General features: G+C 39.0%; 2 protein-coding genes across 4 annotated transcripts in view; both read right to left on the bottom strand.

The window, feature by feature from the left end:
- Positions 1 to 8920, bottom strand: part of Coq3 (coenzyme Q3, methyltransferase) — a 34980-nt gene extending 26060 nt beyond the window's left edge. Inside the window, exon 1 of one of the 2 annotated variants that reach the window (XM_045154698.1) lies at positions 8799 to 8920. Coding sequence is in view for 1 of the 2 variants with exons in the window: in XM_045154697.1 (XP_045010632.1) it covers positions 7268 to 7319 (52 nt within the window). In the remaining variant the exon portion in view is untranslated. Of the gene's footprint in view, positions 1 to 7267; positions 7852 to 8798 lie in introns of those variants that run through there. The other variant, XM_045154697.1, reaches the window with a different exon arrangement.
- A 4099-nt stretch (positions 8921 to 13019) lies between these two features.
- The window catches only part of Pnisr (PNN interacting serine and arginine rich protein), a 28675-nt gene continuing 19544 nt past the window's right edge, over positions 13020 to 22150 (bottom strand). Inside the window, exons 8-12 of one of the 2 annotated variants that reach the window (XM_004660593.2) lie at positions 19092 to 19191; positions 18309 to 18362; positions 17021 to 17191; positions 13586 to 14672; positions 13020 to 13355 (exon numbers count right to left, since the gene is read on the bottom strand). In XM_004660593.2, the coding sequence (XP_004660650.1) occupies positions 13325 to 13355; positions 13586 to 14672; positions 17021 to 17191; positions 18309 to 18362; positions 19092 to 19191 (1443 nt within the window). In that variant the 3' untranslated portion in view covers positions 13020 to 13324. The remainder of the gene's footprint in view (positions 13356 to 13585; positions 14673 to 17020; positions 17192 to 18308; positions 18363 to 19091; positions 19192 to 22150) is intronic. The other variant, XM_045155016.1, reaches the window with a different exon arrangement.

Below are 22150 nucleotides of genomic sequence, written 5' to 3'. Positions count from 1 at the left end.
ATTCTATCAGAATTTCAAAGAAAAAAATGAACCTGCAGCTGCTCACATTAGTTCATAAACTAGAAAAGGAAGGCAAGGTCACTAACTCCTTTACAAAACCTGTATTATACTAATACCAAAACCAGACAGAGATGCAACATAAAAAGAAAACTATAGGGACTGGAGAGATTGCTTAGTGGTTAAGTTCAACTCCCTAGTACTCACATAAAGCCAGATGCACAAAGTGGCACATGTGTCTGGAGTTCTTTCGCAGTGGCTCGAGACCCTAGCATACCCAATGCTCTATGTATATCTCCCTCTTTCTCTTTCAAATAAATAAATATAAAACTGTAGACCAAAATCCTTGATGTGCATATATACAAAACATCTCAAGCCGGGCGTGGTGGCACACGCCTTTAATCCCAGCACTCAGGAGGCAGAGGTAGGAGGATTGCCGTAAATTCAAGGCCACCCTGAGACTCCATAGTGAATTCCATGTCAGCCTGGGCTAGAGTGAGACTCCACCTCGAAAAACAAACAAACAAACAAACAAACAAAAACATCTCAATAAAATACTTGCAAGTGAAATTTAAGAATATACAAAAAATATCAGGTTGGGGCTGGAGAGATGGCTTAGCGGTTAAGGCGTTTGCCTGCAAAGCCAAACGACCCAGGTTCAACTCCTCAGCACCCATGTAAGCCAGATGCACAAGGGGACACAGGCATCTGGAATTCGTTTGCAGTGGCTGGAAGCCCTGGTATGCCCATTCTCTCTCTTGCTCTCTCTCAAATAAGTAAATAATAAAAGTATCAAGCAGAAGCCGGGCGTGGTGGCGCACGACTTTAATCCCAGCACTCGGGAGGCAGAGGTAGGAGGATCGCCGAGAGTTCGAGGCCACCCTGAGACTACATAGTGAATTCCAGGTCAGCCTGAGCCAGAGTGAGACCCTAACTCGAAAAACCAAAAAAAAAAAAAAAATATCAAGCAGGATCCTGGAGATTTCTCATCCTTTAAAAAAAAATAGGGCTGAGCTGGGCGTGGTGGCGCACGCCTTTAATCCCAGCACTCGGGAGGCAGAGGTAGGAGGATTGCCATGAGTTCAAGGCCGTCCTGAGACTACTGAGTTAATTCCAGGTCAGCCTGGAAGCAGAGTGAGACCCTACCTCAAAAAAACAAAAAAAAAAACAAAAAAAAAAAAAAAAAAGGGCTGGAGAAATGGTTTAGCAGTTAAGCTCTTGCCTGTGAAGCCTAAGGACCCCAGTTTGAGGCTTGATTCTCCAGGACCCACGTTAGCCAGATGCACAAGGGGGCGCATGCGTCTGGAGTTCGTTTGCAGTGGCTGGAGGCCCCAGTGTGCCCATTCTCTCTATCTGCCTCTTTCTCTCTGTCTGTTGCTCTCGAATAAATAAATAAAAATAACCAAAAAATTTAGAAAAAAAGTAGAGCCGGGTGTGGTGATGCACACCTTTAATCCCAGCACTTTGGAGGCAGAGGTAGGAGGACTGCCGTGAGTTCGAGGCCACCCTGAAACTCCATAGTGAATTCCAGGCCAGCCTGGGCTAGAGTAAGACCCTACCTCAAAAAAACAACAACAAAAAATAATAAATAGGGCTGGAGAGATAACTTAGCAGTTAAAGCACTTCCCTATGAAGCCTACGGACCCCATGTTCAACTCTCCAGACCCCATGTAAGTCAGATTCACAAAGGTGAGGCATACTCAAGGTTGCACATACCCACTAGGTAGCACAAGCATCTGGAGTTCAACTGCAGTAGCTAAGGCCCTGGCGTGCCAATTCTCTCTCTCTCTCTAAAATAAGATAAAAACATTTGGGCTAGGGAGATAGCTTAGCAGTTAAAGACACTTGTTTGCAAACTGGGTGGGCACAGGTTCACTCTTGTAGCCACCTATATACAGCCAGAGAGATGTTCATTTGCAGTGGCAAGAGACCCTGGGATGCCCATACACGTATACACATAAATAATAAAAATTACAAAAAAAATCATTGGGCTGCAAAGATGGTTCAGCACTAACAGGTGCTCGCTTGCCAAGCCAAAAGGCCCATGTTCTATTCCCCAATACCCACTGTAAAGCCAGATGCACAAAGTGGGGCAAGCATCTGCAATTTGTAGTGGCAGGAAGCCCTGGTGTGCCCATTCCCTCTCTTTTCTCCTCTCTTTCAGATAAATATTTTTTTTAAAGACTATTCACCTCAATCAAGTTAGCTTTCTTCCAGAGATGCAGGGATGACTGACCATATGCAAAATAGGAAGTATATTTCAACACATAAAGAGACCCGAGCATAGAAATCACATGATCATCTCACTAGACAGAAAAGAACTTTGGCAAAATTCAACACACCTTCATGTTTGAAACACTGGAGAGATTAGGGAGAGGGAACAACCCTCAACATAATAAAGGCTGTATGCAAAAAACCCTATTGCCAGCATCATGCTAAATGAACTTAAAAACTTAAAGCATCCTCTGTGAAATCTGGAATGAGACAAGGGTATCCACTCTCTCCACTTGTATTTAATATATTGCTTAAAGTATCACCTAGAACAAGAGGAGAAATAAAAGGAACATGAATTAGAAAGAAAGTATAACTATTTCTATTTGCAGATGAAATAATTCTATACATAAAAGACCCTAAAGACTACACCAGAAAATTCAGAGTATTCTGCACTTTCAGCAAAGTGTGGGAAAGATACACAAAATCAGTAACCTTAAGCTGGGCATGGTAGTACATGCCTTTAATCCCAGCACTTGGGAGGCAGAGGTAGGAGGATTGCCATGAGTTTGAGGCCACCCTGAGACTATATAGTGAATTCCAGGTCAGCCTGAGCTAGAATAGACCCGACCTCAAAAAAAAAAAAAAATCAATGACCTACTTTTAAAAAATATTTTTTATTTATTTATTTGATAGAGAGCAGCAGAGAGAAAAAGAGGGAGAGAATGGGCGCATCAGGGACTCCAACCACTGCAAACAAACTCCAGATGCATGTGCCCCCTTGTGCATGTGGTGAATTGAATGGGGATCCTTTGGCATTGCAGGCAAATGCCTTAACTGCTAAACCATCGCTCCAGCCTCAATGGCCTTCTTATATACCAGTGACAATTGAGAAAGAAATCAGGGAAACAATACCATTCCCAATAACTACACAAAAAAACAAATACCCCAGAATACCTTTGTGGTGCTTTAATTCAGGTGTCTCCCATAAACTTAGGAGTTCTGATTGCTAGGTCCCCAGCTGATGGCAGACAATTTGGTAATAAAAGCCTCCTACAAGGATCGCCATGAGTTCAAGGCCACCCTGAGACTCCATAGTGAATGCAGGTCATCCTGGGCTAGAGTGAGACCCTACCTTGAAAAATCCAAAAATAAATAAATAAATAAATAAATAAAACCTCATACAGGCAGTGTATTTGGGGATGGGCTTATGTGTGTTATAGCCAGCTTCCTCTTCCAAGTGTTTGGCACACACTCCTGTTGCTGTTGGCCAGGAGGTGATGTCCAGCCTCTGCTCATGCCATCATTTTCCCCTACCACCGTGGAGCTTCCCCTTGAGTCTGTAAGCCAACCCCCCCTTCTTATTTTCCACAAGCTGCTCTTGGTTGGGTGTTTTCTGCCAGCAATAAAACCTAACTGCAACAATCCCTAACCAAGGTAGTGAAAGCCCTCAAAACCTTTAATGCACTGAAGAAAGAAACTGAGATTAGGCATGAGCAGATGGAAATCCATGATCATGGACTGTAAGAAGAATATTGTGAAAATGGCCATCCCAACAAAAGCAATATACAGATTCAATGAAATTCTAATCAAAATTAAAATAACATGCTTCACAGAGATAGAAAAAAAAATCTTAAAATTCATATGGAAGCACAGAAGATCCCTAATAGCCAAAACTATTCTCAGTTAAAAAAAACAAAAAAACAATGAGGGGCTGGAGAGATGGCTTAGCAGTTAAGGCACTTTCTTGCAAAGCCAAGGGACCAAGGTTCGATTCTCCAGGATCCATATAAACAAGATGCACAAGGTTGTGCAAGTGTTTGGAGTTTGTTTGCAGAGGCTGGAGGCCCTGATGTGCCCATTCTCTCTCTCTCTCTCTAGTAAATAAATATAAATATTTAAAAAAAAATACTGCTGTAGGAATCATCACACCTGATTTTAAGCTATACTACAGACCCATAATAATCAAAACATGGCACTGGCTAAAAACACATAGGTCAATGGAATAGACTAGAAGATCTAGGTATAAATCCCTGTAACTATTCTTATAACTACTCTTTGGTTTTTGACAATGATTCCAAAATCACATATTGGAGAAAACAGCATTTTTAACAAATGGTGCTAAGAAAACTTAAAATTAAACAGGGCTGGAGAGATGTTTTAGTAACCCACCAGACATGGTGGCACATACCTTTAATCCCAACACTTGCGAGGCAGAGGTAAGAGTATCACTATGAGTCTGAGGCCAGCCTGGGACCACAGAGTGAATTCCAGATCAGCTTAGGCTAGAGTGAAACCATACCTTGAGAAAACCAAGAAATAAAAATAAAATAAAATAATAAAGCCAGGCATGGTGGTGCACGCCTTTAATCCCAGTACTCAGGAGGCAGAGGTAGGAGGATTGCCATGAGTTCGAGGCCACCCTGAGACTGCATAGTGAAGTCCAGGTCAGCCTGGGCCAGAGTGAGACCCTACCTTGAAAAACAAACAAACAAAAACAAATGAAAAATAAAATAACATAATAAAGAAAAAGCTGGGCTATGGAGGCTGGAGAGACTAGTCAGTGGTTAGAGGTGCTTGCTGGCAGAGCCTGATGGCCTGGCTTAAAATTCCTAGTACCACCCAGCTGGGCGTGGTGGCGCATGCCTTTAATCCCAACACTCGGGAGGCAGAGGTAGGAGGATCACCGAGAGTTCGAGGCCACCCTGAGACTACAGAGTTAATTCCAGGTCAGCCTGGACCAGAGTGAGACCCTACCTCGAAAAACCAAAAAAAAAAAAAAATTCCTAGTACCCACGTAAAGACAGCTGCACAAAGTGGCATGTAGCAAGAATTCATTTGCAGTGACAGAAGGCCCTGGTATGCCCACTCATTCTCTCTTTGCTCTACTTGAAACTTTTTTTTTATTTTTATTTACTTATTTATTAAGCTTACATGGATACTGGGGAATCAGCCTGAGTCCTTAGGATTCGCAGGCAAGTGCCTCAACTGCTAAGCCATTTTTTCCAGGCCTAATAATTTTTTTCTTTCTTTCTTTCTTTCTTTTTTTTTTTTTTTTTTTTTTTTGGTTTTTCCAAGGTAGGGTCTTGCTTTAGGCCAAGCTCACCTGGACTTCACAATGCAGTCTCAGGGTAGCCTCGAACTCATGGCAAGCCTCCTCCTTCTGCCTCCCAAGCACTGAGATTAAAGGTGTGCACCACCACGCCTGGTCCAAATAATTTTTTTTTTAATTGGCGATGGAACTAAATAGAAAGTTCACAAGGAAGAAATACAAATTTTCAATACATATTTTTTAATGTACTCAACTTCAGCCATTAGGGAAATGCAAATAAAAATTAGTTTGAGATTCTATCTCATTCCAATCAGAATGGCTATTATAAAAAAAAATCAAGAGGGTTGGAAAGATGATTCAGCCATTAAAGCACTTGCCTGTAAAGCATAATGACCTGGGTTCAATTCCCAGGTACCAACATAAAGCCAGATGCAATTGGCACATGCACAAATTGGCACATGTACCTGGAGTTCATTTGCAGCAGCTAGAGACCCTGGTGTTCTCTCTCTCTCTCTGCTTGCAAATAAATAAATAAAACCATATAAATAATCAAATGAAAAAAAATATCCAAAAACAAAAAAAAAAGCAAGAAAAAAAAATAAAAGAACAAAAAAAAAAGAAAAAAAAATAAAAGAACAAAAAAAAAAGCAAGAAAAAAAATAATCAAATGACAACAAATGGTGGTGAGGGTATGGGGAAAGGGGAATCCTTATTCGTGGTTGGTTAGAATATAAAGTGGTACAGCCATTATAGAAATCAGTTGAAAAAAAAAACAGAAATCAGTTGAGGTTTCAAAAAAAAAAAAAAAACTAAAAATAGATCTACTATATGACCCAGCAATAGTACTCCTGGATATATACGCTACGGACACTAACTTGTTCAGCTATGTTTATTGCTATTCTATTCACACTTGTAAATGGAATCAGCCTAAATTTCCATAGCTGGTGAAAACATAATGAAGGAGTAGTATAAATACACAATGGAGATTTATCCAGCTATAAATAAATTTGTAGAATAAATGAATCTGAAAAATATACTAAGTGATGTAACCCAAGTTCAGATAGACAAACAGCTTGTGTTTTCTCTCATATATGTGTTGTAACTCTGAACTTTTAGGAAGAGTCAGCAGAGGGGCTGGAGAGAGGGCTTAGTGGTCAAGGTACTTGCCTGCAAAGCCTAAGGATCCAGGTTCGATTCCCCAGAACCCACGTAAGCCAGCAGCATATGGTGCTGCATGTGCCTGGAGTTTGTTTGCAGTGACTAGAGGCCCTAAGTCACCACCAATTCTCTCCCTCCCTCTCTCTCTCTCTCTCTCTGTCTAATAAATAAAGATATAAGAGTCAGCAGAAGCTGGCCTTGAACTCAGTAACCTCCTAACTCTGGCTCCTAGGTGCTGTGCTACCAAGACTGGCCGACTCTTTAACTTCCTTTAATTCTGGAAAAATGTGACGTTCACGCTTGAGCATTACTAGAATTCTCAATAGCTTTTAAACCACAATAGAAAACATCCAACTGAGTTTGTATGAACAGAATATTATCAATCCTCTCACTTGAGTCCTGGTACATTTTTTTAAATTGTTTATTTTTATTTATTTGAGAGAGAAAGAGGCAGAGAGAGAGAGAATGGGCGGGCCAGGGCCTCCAGCCACTGCAAACGAACTCCAGATCACGTGCCACCTTGTGCCTCTGGCTTACACGGGTACTGGGGAATCGAGCCTCGAACTGGGGTCCTTCAGCTTCACAGGCAAGCGCTTAACCACTAAGCCATCTCTCCAACCCGAGTCCTGGTACTGGAGAATTTAAAATAGTAACTGGAAAGGAGGGGGCTTCCCTTAATTCATTCAAAAGTCATGTATTCACCACCTAGCAGGAACCATGTTGACATGAAAACTTTATTTATTTGAGAGAGAGAGAGAGAAAGAGACAGATAGAGAATGGGCACTCCAGGGCCTCCAGCCACTGCAACGGAACTCCAGATGCATGGGCCACCTTGTGCATCTGGCTTACCTGGGTCCTGGGGAATCCATCTGGGTCCTTTGGCTTTGTGGCCGAGTGCCATAACCGCTAAACCATCTTCGCCAGCAAAAAGTTTTTTTTTTTTTTCTTTTACTCCACCAATACCTTATTCCTAGGATCAATCATCTATCTTAATTTAAGGTCTTTCTTGGGAGTCCTGATTGGCTTACTTCCCTCCCACTTTCTACACAGCTGTGGAGTATTCTGTCTTTTAAACCTAAATCTGAGCAGCTGCTCCTCTGACATTTCTAATCCTTAGGGTAGTCATTGTGGGAAGTGAGCATGGCTTTTCATGAACTTGTTACAAGCCCTTTGTTTGGATTCTTCCTGCCCTCCATCTACACACTGTACTTTGTTAAAAAAAAAGCTCTGCAGTTTCCCACAAACCACTTCAGATTTTCAGACTGGTCCTTTGGCCTCCCCAGCTGCTTCTAACATTGTCCAGCACCTTCAGTACAGTTCTCTATCTCATATGAGTTTCCCTGACCTCAAGTATGGATTCAACACTCCTCTTATGAAATTTGAAAAGTTTTCTTGGCTCTTGTCTAAATTTCTGATTATAAAAGACATACATGTTTACATTAAAAAGTTCAGAAAAATAAAATATAAAGAATGACAAAATGATTAAAAAAAAAAATCAGTCAGGCGTGGTGACACACACCTTTAGTCCCAAGCACTCATGAGGCAGAGGAAGGAGGATAGCTGTGAATTCAAGGGCAGCCTGGGATGACTACAGAATGAGTTTCAGGTCAGCCTGGGCTAGAGTGATATCCTACCAAAAAAAACCCCCAAAAACACACGAACAAGCAAACAAGGATAGAAAATTGCCAGGCATGGCGGTGCACACCTTTAATCCGAGAACTCAAGGAAGCTGAGGTAGGAAGATCTTCATGAGCTCCAGGCCACCCTGAGATACATAGTGAATTCCAATTCAGAGCCTAGGCTACAGTGAGACCCTACCTCGAAAAACAAGACAAAGCAAGATAGAAAAATCACCTACTCCACCACAGATAATCACTGTTAAAATTAGATATATATTTCTACTTATATCTCGAAGTTCATAATACATACTGATTTATACTTTCCCTAAAACTGTATCCTAAACCGGGTGTGGTGGCGCACACCTTTAATCCCAGCACTCAGGAGACAGAAGTAGGAGGATCACCATGAGTTCGCGGCCATCCTGAGACTACATACTGAATTCCAGGTCAGCCTGGACCAGAGTGAGACCCTACCTCGGAAAAACAAAACAAAAAAATGACAATCCACCGGTGTCATTCTTGCTCTGGCAAAGGAAGAAAGCACGACTCACGGCCCCCAGCTTCAAAGGGACTGCAGGCCCGGGACCAGTAAAAAAGTCGCTGGACAGTCGGCGGCCGTAGGCCGGAAATGCTCGCAGCTTTTTCTCCGCTTCCAGGACGAGCTCCGCTGCGGGTGAGCTAGGACCCGGAGCGACAGCCCGCCACCTGCGCACAGCCGCCAGCCCACCCGGGGACAGCAGGGAACCTCGGAACCCACTCACCGGACTACCAGACTAGGAGAAGGAGGTCTGAGAGCCTGCTCTGGCCGGAAACCCCAGAGTTCCTAAGAAACGACCCCCTACAGGAACTCAGCTTTCTGATTCTCCACTTCGCAACAAGAACCGCCTACTCCTTTTCCGGTCCCCCTCGCAACAGATCCCCAAAGAAAGGTTCCGAGTCCCATTCTCTCCCGGCAGCAGTTACAGCAAGTGCGGGGCCTGGACAGTTATTTTCATGCTTCTAGCAAATTGTGTATGCAATGAAACAAAATATTTCTTATAAGGGACCTTATACTGTTGTTGTAAGATAACCTCATACACATACATCTTGCCATTCGTTACTTTGTACTGTTTACCTTCCATTTCCTTATTATCTCCCCAATTATATTTTTGGAAAACAAAATATGGAAGCACTTCTTCCCCAAGTGTATTGCAAGGCACTCAAAGATCAGAGAACCAGTAGTCCAAGTTTAAATTTTATTTTCTCCAAATGACCTAGTATACTGGACAAGATAAATCTTACGTAGCAGAAGACATTATCACTCAGTTTAGGCAAACTTTATTTGGAGGTAAAACAGTGATCAGTGATTAACATTTTACTTCTGAAAGTACAAATGCATTAAGGCAAAAGAAATTCCACATCTTCAAAAGGCAGGGTCAAATGCTCTTAACATTCTTTGAATTAGTGAAATTTAATAATCCTTCACTTCCAGCTCCTGACCTAAAATAGTGACCTTCTAAAAGTGATTGTAGGCTTTTCAAATACTATGTCATATTGAGTTCCTTTATTTAGACACATGACCATTGTCCACATGGAGGCAGAAAGCACTGAACACTATGTTTTTGTTGGATTAACACACTCAAGGAAAAACCAAAAGTGCAAATATACCACACACAAGGCTTGTGAGTCATCCTACATTTTCACTTCCAACAGCGGCAATCAATAATCTGCTTTAATATTGATAGAAGCAAAAGCTTTCTGAATCTCCAAAACATGACAAGCCTCAGCTGTATTGGAAATAAAGTTGATGGTAATGGAGATATTTCCCAGGCTCTTTAAGATCGTACCCATATAGTCTACATGTTTATTTTGCTAGAATACTAACTTATTAAAACATTTTGTAATTTATGTACTTTTCATTTTAAAACTATGAATATTTTCCTAATGTCTGAATTCTTAAAATACTGTATCCATTCAACTTAATTACTAGTTTCATATTTACTCAAAAGTGTTACATAATTTGATAACTTAAAATTACTCTATCCTACCATAATGAGAATGTGGGAGACTTGTGGGCTAGGTAGATGGCTCAGTTGGTAAGTAAAGAGCTTGCTGCACTAGCATGAGGACCTGAGTTCAGGTAAACAACATAAAAGCTGAGTGCTGTGCTGTGTCCCTACAATCCTAGCACTGGAAAAGGATCTCCAGGGCCTGCTGGCCAGCTTGTATAGCAAAACTTCGAGTGTGAGTTAAAGGTTCTGTGTGAGAACCTTCATCAAAAAATAAGTCGAGGGCTGGAGAAATGGCTTAATGGTTAAGGCGTTTGCCTGCGAAGCCAAATGACCCAGGTTCAATTCCCCAGGACCCACGTAAGCCAGACGCACAAGGGTACATGTGTCTGGAGTTCATTTGCAGTGGCTAGAGGCCCTAGTGTGCCCATTCTCTGTCTGTCTCTGTTCTATCTTGCTCTCTATCTCTGCTTGCAAATAAAAAATAATTTAAAAAAAAAAGTCAAACAGCAACTGAGGAAGATGCCCTCCACATGCACACACACTTGCACCCACACATACACATACACATACACATACATGCATACCATACACACACACATACACATGCAACCAATTGTGGATAACTGATAGTCATCATTATGGTACAAATGTAACTCAAGTTATGTGTTTGCAAACTTGAGATAATAATAATAAGTTCATTTTCAGTTTTATATTTTGGGCATTACAACCAAATTCTACCTAAAACTAAAGAACTTAAGGGATAGAAGTTACAATTCCTTGTTTACACAGCTGAAGAAACTGAGGCCCTATAGTAATTTAGTGATCTGGCTAAACTATCAAGTTAGCAAAGCCTGGTTAATGCAGTGACTCTAATACTAATTCCACAAAACTATGCTTACTTCATTTTAGAAAGTTCAAAGTACATTATAACACATTTTAATTTATGGAGAAGATAACTGCATGAATGTTCTATAAGACAGAATTACAGAACTTTGGGCCTAACTCCTACGTAAGAACAGCCAAACAAAAATGTAAACCTCACTTGCCACTACATTTTATATTTCCTTAATGCACTAAGATAACTCACACTAATAATGGATAAACTTGGAAAGCTTACCTATTGTGTATTTCTCCTTAGAAAGAGAAGCTAACAAGACATTTTCAATGGCAGAAAACATGTACACTAGTGAAACTGCACACCAGTCTTTTATTTATATCTTGGGGCCTGAAACAAATCTTGTAATTACTTCTTCCAAATTACATTTTACTCTGTTAATGAGATGGGGTTTATCCCCACTCCACAAAAACAATACTCTAAAGTATTTTAAGAAATCTCTTAAAGGCAGTTTTTATTAAACAAACCAGACCAATGGCTATCTCAAAAGTAGGATATATTAGTTTTTTGATAGTGTCATTTTAGAAAGAATTTCATAACCAAAATTTATATCTAATTAGCTCTGAGTTTTAGTAATCACATGGAGCCTTCTTTTATAAAATTTTGCCATTCAAGGTAAACACTATGTCACATGTAAAGAAATGAATTTTCTAAATATTCCATTAAAATCTGAAAAAAACTCAAGTACCTAATATAAACTATTTACTAATAACCATAAATGCCATTGTGATTTAAAATTACAATGTAACTGATAAAAAGCTTACAAATTATGGCACAGTAAATAAAACTGGCAAATTTCATCTGGCTCTAGTTTGTATATGTCCAAAAAGGTACATATCATAGCCAGAAAAATCTTTGTGGAATTTTATTTTGAAAATATTTCACTTCAAGATTGATCTAATTTAAGATATGAAAATGCTATGCAACTTATCTATTAAAAATTATTTAGATAATTCTTCAATTAGGTACTCTGTTAACTCACCTACATAAAAAATATTGCACATTTTCCTTGCTTCCAGATGTTACTGATGGCTAAACTATCTTAAGGTTATTCTCTGAAATGTCAACTTTATAAATATTGGAACTAAATGCACTGTAAACAGCCACTGTGGTAAGCATGCATTTATTCAGATTTATTTTCTTTTAGATAAATGTATAACTGCTCAAAATTATTTAAGAACCTATGTAGAGGTACAAGAGCACACTGTATGAATCTATTTTTATCTTCATTGTTGAAGAAACACTGATCTTGGCAAAAAAAAAATTGGCAATATTCTTAAGATGAATTATTGCTGGTAAGAAGGCATACTTTTAAAACTTGTGTTCTGTACTTTTTAACCTTAAAAAAAATTGAAAGTGTTTGTTTCCAAAGGTTAATTTATCACTACTAAGTACATCATCTTAAAAAAGAAAAAAAAGGAGCCTGACAGCAGTTGAGCACTTGATTTAAAATGCCTCGAGAGCCTCATTCTACTCAAAAGTAGTGCCTTAAACTAGACCACTCACTGATCATGTTTGGAAACTGATAAAACCAGACCATTTTAATGTCTCTGACACAACCCTGCAATAACAGCATTTCTCTACTGAGCTGAGGTCACAGTATACTTTAAAAATATAAATATACTGAACTGTAAGTCCTATTTCAATAATAATCCTAGTTGTTAATGCATGAAAACAGAAAGTGGGTGACTATAAAATATAGTTCCAGACTTGACTATTGTTGTCAAACACAATTTCTCATAACAAGTAACTACTGGTGTTCTGACTTGTTTCCAGCAATTTCATTTTACAAGAGTGAACCATATTTTATACACACACAGAATATATTACTTGAAAATACCCAAAATAAAAAGTTTAGAAAGCTGATTAGAGGCCTTCAAATAAGAAGGTCATTTTCTGGCCTCTCCCACACCCTTAAGGTTGGAATCTGACAAAAGTCAATGGGTACAATTTACAAACTTCAACAAACTATTAGGTAAAACCATGTTCTTTGGGGAAAGTGGGAGGAAGTACTTTTAAAACCTGTTATACAAAATTCCAGCTGCCTTTTATAAAAGTACGTTCCTTAGATTAAAATCAAAATTAAGGTGCAAGAGTTTAACAAAAATGAACTAAAGAGCTTTATTGACATCACAGTACATTCAAGAATAATTATAAGAACATTACAGCTGAAAGAGAATGTCATATTTATAGTCATATTATGCACTATTTTTTGAAAAAAAAATACAAAGAAATCCCATTAACTTGGAGCAGCATTTGGAAAAAGTACACCTATTTACAGATTAAAAAAAAAAATCTGGTTTCACCTACACAGCCACAATGTGCCTCTATAATGAGACAAGCCCTTAAAACTCATGGAATTTTTTAAAACAACATCATGGCACTCTTGCCACATCATTCCTCAGCGCTTACGACGGGGAGGGGTTGTAGATCTGAAAAAAAAAAGGGAAAAGACAAAATTTAAAAATAAAAATGTATCTTACATTTAAAAATCTGCAATTTTAAATAAATACCATTATATAGGACTTCTAGCATTATTTAAAAATAATTTAACAAGTACCAAACTGAGTTTATTAAAGAGAGAAAGAGAGAGAAAGGACACTTTCAACTTTGAATAAATTCAATTAAAAAATCAGACAGAATACTTTAAAAAGTGTACTACCTTGATCGGGACTTAGACTTGTGTTTGCGGCTTGCCTTCTTACCAGACCTTTGAGGTTTCTCCACCGACCGCGAGCGACTATGTTTGGGCTTCTTAGCCTTCTTCTCTTTGCTACTTCCTGGAGATTCAGAACTGCTCCTTCCACTAGAATCAGAACCTGAATGCTTTTTACTATCTTTGGTAGTACTTTTCTTACTATCCTGTCTGGAGTCGTGTCTTATGATTTTAACAGATATGGAGCCACTCCTAGAGAATGTTCTTTCACTTTCTCGCTTTCTTTTTAACCTATCATCCTCACTAATAAATTTTAAATCTTTTTCTTCCCTTTTTTGTTTCTCTTTTCTTTTATCTTGTTCACGTTCTCTTTCTTTATCTTTCTTTTTTCTGTCTCTGTCTATGCTCCGACTCCTCTCCTTCTTCCTCTCCTGTTCTTTAGCCTCACCTTTATGCTTATGGCTGCTCGCACTAGCACTGCCACGCTGATCCTCCAATTTACGCCTATCTCGACTCCTACTGCGACTGGAACGATTGGCTCGTCTATCCCTTGAGCGACTTCTACTTCTGCGTCTGTCTCGGGAAGGGCTGCGGTTCCGTCGTCTTTCTCTCTCCATGCTACTTCTGTTAGATCCCCTCCGGTCTCTGACCTTCACTCTAGCCCTGCTGCTGTCTAGTTTCATCCTGTGTGAGTAGCTTCTGCTCCTGCTGCATCGAGCTTTCACAGCTGGAGATCTACTCCTACTGTGTCTCTTTTTCCTTTTAGGAGAAGAAGACCGAGAAGAAGAGCAGCTACTCCCTGAGCTGGAACTGTACGAGGAACTAGAGGCAGAACTACTGGTGCTACTAGTTCTACTATTGCTACTCGAACTGCCACTACTAGAACTGCCTGACCTACTCCTTCCTTGTTTCTCTTTCTCCTTATGCTCTTTTTTGGGTTCTAAAACTGATGTAGTTTCATTTGGAGTCCTTTTCTTTTCATTAACCACATCACCATCTGCTTCTCTGGCTTCTAGCAGTAATAAACTATTTTGCTCCTTATGAATAAATTCATTCATCTCTTTTGTAACCCTTTCTGTTTGTTGCTTTTCATCTGTAACAGAAAAAGATAAAAAGACAAAAAAAAAAGCTGAATATAAGGGAAAAACTCCTACACAAAAATAAAACTACCAGATTTACAACAATCAAGTTACACCAGTAACAGAATTATGGTACAAACCACACAAGTAATTCAAAACTTTCTAGTAAAGAGATAAGAACTAGCAAGTAAACCGGGCGTGATGGCGCACACCTTTAATCCCAGCACTCAAGACACCTTTAATCCCAGCATTTAGGAGGCAGAGGTAGGAGGATCGCCATGAGTTTAAGACCACCCTAGGACTACACAGTGAATTTTAGGTCAGTCTAAACTAGAGTGAACCCGTACTTTTAAAAAAAGGAGCAAGCACAATTAATTTAATTTTTTTCTTTCTTTTTCTAGCCTGGGCTAGAGTAAGACCCTCCTACCTTAAAAAAAAAAAAAAAAAAAAAAAAGCTGGGCATGGTGGCGCATGCCTTTAATCCCAGCATTTGGGAAGCAGAGGTAGGAGGACTGCTGTGAATTCAAGGACACCCTGAGACCTACAGAGTGAATTCCAGGTCAGCCTGAGCTAGAGTGAGAGCCTACCTTGAAAAACCAAAAAAAAAAAAAACAAAAAAAAAAACTTTGAAATCTGATACTGTCTACCTAGGGCATACTTCAATCTCAGTTGAAGGCTAGCTCTATTCCAAGTATTTAACAGCTACATTCTGGTTAGTGCAACAAAAGTATGAAAATGAAGGGGTACTTATAATGGAAGAGATTTCTGTTTTGTCCAGTAATAGCAATTCAGAGGTAAAAAGAACTAGTGCACACCTTTAATTCCAGTACATGGCAGGCAGAGGTAAGAGGATCTCTGTGAGTTCAAGACCAGCCTGGAACTTCAATGAGATCCAGGTCAGCCTGGACTAGAGTGAGACCTTACCTCAAAAGAAAAATAAATAAATAAAATATGTAAGCCAGATGTACAAGGTGGAACATGGAGTTCAAATGCAGTGGCTAGAGGCCCTGGTGTGCCCATTCTCTCACTCTATTTGTATTCTCTCTCTCAAATAAAAATAAAAAAGGTAAAAAGTGATGCCTACAAGAAAATTTAGCTGCCTTAGTATTAATTTTTTTGACTCTGTCCATGTAAGATTTTTCAAAAGAAAAACTGCAATATTCTTTCATTATTCCCAGAATTATCATGCAAATATATAAAGCATTTGCCACTGAAGCCTGAATACTCAAGTTCAATATTCAGAACACACCTTAAAAAGTCAAAAGCTGGTCGGGTGTGGCAGTGCACACCTTTAGTCCCAGCACTCAGGAGGCAGAGGCATGAGGATTCCCATGAGTTCGAGGCCACTGTGAGACTACATAGTTAATTCCAGGTCAGCCTGGACCAGAGTGAGATCCTACCTCAAAAAACAAACAAACAAAAAAAAAGTCAAAAGTCATGGTAGACTTCTATAATGCCAACATGCTGATAGAAGAATTTTCTGGAACCTTTCACCAAGGGCAACAAAAGGAGTAACAGTGAGATCCAGAGAAACCTGCCTCAAATGAGGTGGATGGTGAAGATGGACTAACAAGTCATCCTGCAACATCCACACATGCACATAAGCTTCTAGCTCTTTTACTATTCCTAAATACCCTACCTACTGTGTAGTAAGTAGTCTTACAAACATACTCCCTCATTTCAAAAGTCTTTGTTTTGAGGTCTGAGGAAATTGCTCAGTAGTTAAAGGTGCTTCATTTTAAAGCCTGCTGGCCCAGGGTTCAATTCCCTAGGACCCATGTAAAGCCAGATGTACAAAATGGCACATGCACCTACAGTTCATTTGGAGCCCTGGCACACTCATGCTAGCTAATGTTCTCTCTTTCATTCAAGTAAACAAACAAAAGAAAGTACAAGAGAAAGAAACAGACAATCTTTATTTTTTTAACAAAGTGTTTTGGGGCTGGAAAGATGGCTTAGCAGTTAAGTTGCTTGCCTGCGAAGCCTAAGGACCCAGGTTCAAGTCCCCACTACCCAAGTAAGCCAGAAGCACAAGATGGTGCATGTGTATAGAGGTTGTACGCAGGGGCTAGAGGCCCTGATGTGCCCAATCTCCCTCCCTCCCTCTCTAATAAAATAAAATCCTTTTAAAACAGTGTTTTTCCCTCAACAACTTTAATAAGAAACTAAAATAATTTAAGTAGCTTGGCATACAACCACTGAATGAATGGCTCCTAAGCAGAAAAACAGGAGAATGTGGCCTTGGTTTGAGTTATGCAATATACAGTCAAGCCTGAAGTTCAAGCCAGTGACATTTTTACTTTGGTGTAGAGAAAGAAGTACATGTCTAACTGGACAAGATGACATAACTCTAAAGGCATACCTTCCATCTGTTTGTCATGTAGTAACTGCTGTTCTTTCTCTTTTCTCCAAAAAGCTTCCTGTTTTTGCCGGATTCGGTGCCGTAATTCTTCGTCATCAGTATCAGATGACTCAGAGCCTCTGTCACTCCTCTCATCTTCGCTGTCTCCTGATCCATAGCCACCTAGTCCACCTGTGTGCATAAAGCTCAATCTGTCATGTGGAAAAGTCACACTATCCACTAAAAACTTTTCAAGGTCCGAGAAGAAAGCTCATTCTTTTTTTTCCCCAATGCCTATTCCTGAAAGAATATGCTTATTCAGGGTGGGGAGAAGCATATATGCAAATGTTTATGGATTTCACAGAATCCTTGGTCCATGAAGTTTTTTACATATTTCTCACAATTGGGGAATAATAATGACTTTGCTTTATTGCCCACCTATTCAAACCATTTAAAAGAGCAATAATGAAGCTTACGAGAGCTTAACCAATTCAACCACCTTAATAAAATTTAAAATGACTCTGAATATATTAAGTCTTTTATTGTTCAAAGTTTTATAAGGTCAGGTGGGATGTTAAGCCATTTTTATCTAATAAAATTAGAATACTCTAATTCTCACTGGTAAAGAAATGGGATGAACTACTCCCCACCCAGAAGGGATCTATTCTAAACAGTAATTATAACAAAAATCACACGGGCATTTTATTCTACCTATTTCCCTTTCTCTTCACAGAAATTAATATGAAATGAAGATGTGGAAAAGGCAAATTCAAGCTTTAAAGTCTTAATATTACCATGCATATAGCAAATCATGAGCATATCATTACTCTTATAAGATAAACCCTTTCCTATGTTCACATTTGACTCATGGCAACACAATTCAAAAAAATTACTAAAACCATTACTGTATTGATAAATCGCTAAGGTATGCATGTATGCATGCAGTAATTCTGAAATTGAGCCCAATAACTATCATGGCAAAATCATTACCTACTGAGTACAGATTATGTGTATTTATATAGTATATATATATATATATATATATAATATAAATATATATATTTTTTTATATACACATTGGAGCAATTAATGATGACATAATTACACAACTTGCCCCAATAAACTATGAATTAACTATTACATTTAAAATTGTTCAACTGTGAATATTTTAGACAGAAAAAAATAGATAAACCTTAGAGACTGAAATAACTGAGTAGGAACTGTCCATTTTCAAAACAGAGCATGTGGAGAGACACAGTTAAGTGTGATTTTCCCAGTAGGCCCTCTGGCAAGTAAGGAGAACACTTACCGAGTCCAGTGAGGGAAGCCAGTGCACTGGACTGTGCCAGCTGCTTTGCAGGAGCTTTGTATCACATCAACAACAGGAACAACATGTTAACACAAATAGCCACGATTTCATAGTCATGAGAGTCTATGGTATTGTTAAATCTACTACTACTGCTGCTTTGTGGGGAGAGAAGAAACATTAAAAACATGACATTCATTGTAAACCAGCATGTCTGGCTTTGAAATTATAATTCTGATGTGAGCTGAAATCTATAAGGACAAAAGGTAATTGACCACTCTATCTGTATTTTTATCTCTGAGATATGGCACATAATTAATATTATTCTCAGTATGTCTTTTTAAAGTGTTACTAAAACCATGGGAGAAGGTAAAAATCACTAGCTTCTGTAAGAATCATAACTGATAAGACTAAAAATTCTGAAGTCTCCTAATTTAAAACTCATTGTTCAAACAAAATGAATTAGAAGTTATATACCAGTTGCATGGTATTGATTTAAAACAATCAGGTGAAATAAGTTGAACATCAGAAATTTTCCACAATGCACTTTACAGTACAGAAGCATTATTGATTGCTATCATGTACTCTGGCCAGATAAAACAAAAGTATTTTTATAGCTTCAATATGGTGTCTACAAATCTAATCTTTCCCAAAGAGCTAAGACATGCAAGAAGAGAATAGTTAAATATCTGAGAGCAATCCTGAGGACAATAAAAAATGTCCAAAATAGTCAATGAAACCAAAATTCCCTTACAAAAGCAAAACCCAAGAACACCCACAATATACCTTTCGTTGCTTTCCGGTGTGCATCCTTGGCTACATAATAAATTTCTTCATCTGTGACATCCAGTAGAATTTCAGTTAAAAGCATTTTTGTCAGCAACATCTAAAGAATATTTTATATGTTTCTACCTTAGTTGTAATTTGATAGTTTATTTCCAAAAAAATTAAAATGCAAAACCATTTTAATAAGACATTTTGAGATAAGATCATCCACTATTAGAGTATCTCGAAAATTTATCTAAAACATCTGAACTTTAAAACAGTTACAATCAAAGGTATTAAATAAAAACTACACAATTTACCTGGATGTGGTTGTATACACATGTAACCTCAGACTCAAGAGAAAATAAAAAGATTGTGAGTTCAAGGCCAGCCATGACTACATAGTAATACCTTGTCTTCAGAAAAACAAAAAGCTCTAAATTTATATAGCGAGACATTGAATTTTTAGTTCAGAGACTAAAAGTCTGAGATAGCCCAGTGTTTAAAAACGCTTGTTGTCTGTGCCTGACAACCAGAGTTGGGATCCACAGTGACACATAAAGCCAGATGCAAGTAGCACATGTGCCTGTGATCCTAATGTGCCTGTGGGGATGGGAGGCAGAGTACTGAAAAATTCTCAAGCTCACAGGCCAGCTAGTCTGGCATTTGCAACAGCAGACCATAAGAGAGAACCTGTCTCAAACAAAATGAAAGGCAGACTCTTCAGGTCTCCACATGCATACTGGAGCACACATGCACCTAACATACACACATACACATGTGTACACAAATAAAAATAAACTTAACAGAAATTTTAAGGTGGAGGGAGTATCCTTTCATTTAACAAAATTAGTAAACATAATACTAGGGGTGTGTGTGTGCGTGTGTGCGCGTGCGCGCATGTGCCAGGATAGCAACAGGTACCATTTCACAAACACTGTCTACCTTCTTGGAGACAGTCTCTCTCACTGGCTTGAAATTCACTAGGTATGCTAGATTAGACTAGCAAGCCTTGGCCAGGGATCTGCCTATCTCTATCTCTCCAATCCTGAGATTACAAATGCATGCCAACCACACATGGCTTCTTTTCATGGATTCTGGAGATAGAACTCAGGTCCTCATCTTTATAAGGCAAGCAGTTTACTGACCGATGTACCTCCCCAGCCCCAATACTAGTTTCTTAAGGTTAGGTTAAAAACCTGAGAGGGGAAATAAGAAAACAAAGGCTAGGTTCCTTTTATTCTTGACAAATATAAAGTAAACCAAAACACTATCCTAACATTTTAAGTGGTTTTGAGAATGAGCTGGATACTGTCGGGTGTGGTGGTGCACGCCTTTAATCCCAGCATTTGGGGTAGGAGGATTGCCGCGAGTTTGAGGCCACCCTGAGACTCCATAGTGAATTCCAGGTCAGCCTGGGCTAGAGTGTGACACTACCTCGAAAAACCAAAAAAAAAAAGAGAATGAGCTGGATACTAGCCCTGACTGTAACAACTATTTGAAATGTGAATAGGTTGATATTGTATATATGTAAGTACAGTGATTGAGATGGGGAGGTAATATGATGGAGAATGGAATTTCAAAGGGGAAAGTGCTGGGGGGAGGGAATTACCATGGGATATTTTTTTATAATCATGGAAAATGCTATTAAAATTTTTTAAAAAAGGAAAAACCGAAAAAAAAAAAAGAAAAACAAAGAAACAAAAACAAACAAGCAAACAAAAAAAAAAGAAATGTGAACTTGGTCTCTCAGCTTCTCTGATCACTGAACTGAATCACTGTTTCAAAGATGGCTCACCTTTTAATATGGAAAATGCAGCATACTATAGACCCGATTTTATAAAGTAACAATATACTTTGTACATGAAAAAGGCTTTAAGAATTTTTACAGGCTGAAGAGATGGCTTAGAGGTTGAGGCACTTGCCTGCAAAGTTTAAGACTTAAGTTCAACTCCCCAGAACCCACATAAGCCAGATGCACATGGTGATGCATGTATCTGGAACTCATTTACAGCGGCTAGAGGCTCTGGCACACCCATTCTCTCTCTCTCTCTTTATCACCCCCCTCCCTGTCTCTGTAATAAGTAAAAAGAATTTTTCCGATGAAATCATGTTTAACTGTGTTCAATCCCAGTGTTCTCTAGTTTTATACTTCAGTGAATTCTTTTCATTTTTCTCAATACTTCTACTTAAAAAAACAAACAAAAAAACCCTTCAAAAACCTATAGAACAATTAAAGTGTTCTACTGGGTTTCATGCAGGTTTTGAACTTTGAGCATTACCTTAATTTCTAAAAATTATTTATTTAAGACAGAAAGAGAATGTATGGGAATGCCAGGACTTGTTGCTACTGCAAACAAGCTCCAAATGAACACACGTGTCATGTTGTGCATCTGGCTTTAAGCTGGTACTGGGGAACTGAAACTGGGCTATCAAGCTTTACAAGCAAGCATCTTTGACTGCTGAGCCATCACCCCAGCCCTTTATTATCTAAAAATTTGTTAATAAAATTTGTTTATTTATTTAAGAGAGAGAGAGAATGAATATGAGAATGGGTACATTAGGGCTTCTTGCCAGCACAAATCAACTCCAGAAACATGTGCTACTTTGTGCATTTGGCTTTGCATGAGTACTGGGGAACTGAACCCAGGGCATCAAGCTTTGCAAGCAAGTGCCTTTAACCGATAGGGTCTTACTCTAGCCCAGGCTGACCTGGAATTCACTATGTATTTTCAGGGTAGCCTTAAACTCATGGTGATGCTCCCAAGTGCTTCAGGACTAAAGGCATGCACCACCACACCTGGCTCCATTATCTAAACTTTTAAGAGGATTATGGTGGTTTGATTCAGGTGTTCTTCCCCGCACCCAAATAAACTTATGTGTTCTAAATGCCATGTTCCCAGCTGATGGCAAATAGGAATTAAACCCTCCTGGAGGCAGCATACTGTTGGGAGCAGGCTTATGGGTGTTATAACCAACCTCCTCTTGCCAGTGTTTGACACACTTTCCTGTTGCTGTTGTCCACTTGATATTAGCCAAGAGGCTATGTCTACCCTCTGCTTATACCATCATGGAGCTTC

Source organism: Jaculus jaculus, chromosome 7 (genome assembly GCF_020740685.1).
Source record: "Jaculus jaculus isolate mJacJac1 chromosome 7, mJacJac1.mat.Y.cur, whole genome shotgun sequence".
NCBI classification, from domain to species: domain Eukaryota; kingdom Metazoa; phylum Chordata; class Mammalia; order Rodentia; family Dipodidae; genus Jaculus; species Jaculus jaculus.
This window is presented reverse-complemented; position numbering and strand designations above follow the sequence as displayed.